Genomic DNA, 2,500 nt, shown 5'->3' with positions numbered 1-2,500 from the left:
AGTATAAGTAAAGGTTAAATCAATAAATCGATTAATAAAATATGTACCTTAAGTGTATTTTTTAATTTTTTCTACCTTTTCTTCTTCTCTGTCTTCTATCTCTGCGGTCTTCAGTCCCGTCTGCCGTCTCGTCTCTGGAGGTTCAGAGTTCAGGACGGACGGACAGACTGACGGTTACCTGGCAACAAGGGGAGGGGAGCTGGAGCAGATACCAGGTAAATGGATGAACAGTTTTACATAGATAGAAATATTAAGGGTTATCTAGGGGTGTGGCTTATCACAGGTGGAGGTAGTGTTAAGGTAGGTCGGTTGTGAGGGGGCGTGCCTTCTCCTGTTATGAGGTCACAAGGGGAGATACATCTGACCGGGGTTTTTGAACAAAGGTTTTTAGAAAGGTGAAACCAAAGAGAGAGGGTTCTCTAGACACACAGGGAACCTATATTAGTTCAAGTTAAAATCGCGGGCACAAAACTTGGAACATGGAAAATGTTTGGATTTACTTTAAAACAAGCCGTGAAGTTGCACTTTTACTTAATTTCTCTGCATGGTTGCTGCCTAGTCTTAAATGCTGTATTTCTATGTTTTAAGGTGGTATTACCGCTGTATTTCTATGTTTTAAGGTGGTATTGTACGATGTGTCTGGATCCACACTGGGCTCCCAGACGCTGGGGAAGGATCACAGGAGTCACATGTTCGCGGGGCTGACGCCTGGTAGGCTGTACCGCTGTGATGTCATCACACACAGCGGGGAACTGACCAATAGCGTCGCAGCTCTGGGACGCACCAGTAAGTACAGACAGAAACACACTTAAAACACAGACAGACACATAGGTACACACACACACACATACACACACACACACACACACACACACACACAAATGTACTTATTTAGAATACATTTGTGGGTGTCCCAGGGAAATGCACCTGTTGGAAGACCAAGAAGAAGAAGAAGTACTATAGAATAAATAACTAAATACATCTTCACCTCATCCCTTGATATTGTAGGAAAGACTTGAGGCAGTGGTGGATGATGCCATCTTTAGTAACTATAGCTTCTTGTCCTTGAAGGCCACCGTAGCTTCTGTAAATTCTCCTCTAAAGGGAGGGGTTAGCAAGGGAGCGTTGACATCTTGAAAGATACCTATAATGTTAAACTTATTTCTGTGATTTTTTTTGCTGCATTTTGGTTGAAAATCCACTTTGTCGACCCAATTAAAGCAATTTTGAACCATTTCTGTACAGCTCCGGATATGCCGACCCACCTGTCCGTCAAACAAGGGCCGACCAATGAGACGATAGAGCTGGCCTGGTCTGGTCCCGCCTCCGGAGACTACGATGACTTCAGCCTGCAGTGGACGCCACCGGACAAACTGTCAATCACACAGGTTCGACTTTAATAATTTATTTAAAAGATGGACTCCAGATATAACACTACTTACAGTGTAAATATTATTTTTTTTTTCGTCTTTTGTGGTTTAGCCAATTGCTCAATTATATTTGTATTGTATCATTTATTCATATTTTTTTATAATGATTTAGTTCAACTTTATTAATTTACTAAAAATAAATTACTCCATCTATGTCACTATTTTACAGTATATATTTAAAAAAAAAAAAACGTGTAAGGGCAGAGATCTTTTTTTTTTATTATTATCATTTTTTTTAAATATTTTGCGTTTTTCTTAATTTTCTTTTGTGTTATAGCCACTTGCTTAATTATATTTCTATGATATAATTTGTTCTTATATATTTATATTTATTTACATTAATCCAAGTATATCTGATATCAGTTCATGAGGACACAGTGTTAAATATGTTGGATGTATTTTCAATATTTTTCTATGTTGATACTGACAACTAAACATTTTTTTACAAACAGTCCCAGCTGACGAGCCGCGTGATAGGTGGGCTGTTTCCAGGGCGACAGTACAACTTCACCGTGACGACCGTGAGCGGGGGCGGAGCCAAGGCCGGACCAGAAGTCAAGAGCCAATCAGTCGGGAGGAACGTCAGGACAAGTAAGTGTGTGTGTGTGTGTGAGTGTGTGTGTGTGTGTGTGTGTGTGTGTGTGTGAGTGTGTGTGTGTGTGTGTGTGTGTGTGTGTGTGTGTGTGTGTGTGTGTGTGTTTGATTTTGACAACAAATTAATTTGACAACAAGTGTTCTCTAGAATCACTGACTGCACCTTTAACAGTGTTGTGGAAACTACTTTTAAATAAGGTTCGCAAACAACCAATGAGTTGACGGGGAAGAATTTGAACTATAGCAAACCTACCCTAAGGAGTACTAGTTAACTATACAAACCGGTGGCGTAGTGGATAGAGCGCGTACCATATTGGCTCCGGCCTTCGTTGCAGTGGTCTCGGGTTCAAATCCGACCCGTGGACCTTTACTGCAGGTCATCCCCCCCCTCTCTCTCTCTTTCTGTCTCCCCATTTCAACTCTGTACTGTCTAATAAAAGCTTGAAAATGCAAAAAAAAAAAAACTAAATTAACAA

The 2,500-nt window shown here is 40.6% G+C and overlaps 1 protein-coding gene across 1 annotated transcript in view; it reads left to right on the top strand.

The window, feature by feature from the left end:
• The window catches only part of ptprb (protein tyrosine phosphatase receptor type b), a 50,937-nt gene that overhangs the window by 20,021 nt on the left and 28,416 nt on the right, over positions 1-2,500 (top strand). The window contains exons 22-25 of the mRNA XM_080051294.1: positions 115-215; positions 621-786; positions 1,246-1,388; positions 1,883-2,021. Coding sequence (XP_079907420.1) covers positions 115-215; positions 621-786; positions 1,246-1,388; positions 1,883-2,021 — 549 coding nt within the window. The remainder of the gene's footprint in view (positions 1-114; positions 216-620; positions 787-1,245; positions 1,389-1,882; positions 2,022-2,500) is intronic.

Source organism: Ammodytes marinus (genome assembly GCF_949987685.1).
Source record: "Ammodytes marinus genome assembly, chromosome: 22".
NCBI classification, from domain to species: domain Eukaryota; kingdom Metazoa; phylum Chordata; class Actinopteri; order Uranoscopiformes; family Ammodytidae; genus Ammodytes; species Ammodytes marinus.
Note: the sequence above shows the minus strand (reverse complement) of the source record. Positions and strands in the feature narration are given on the sequence as shown.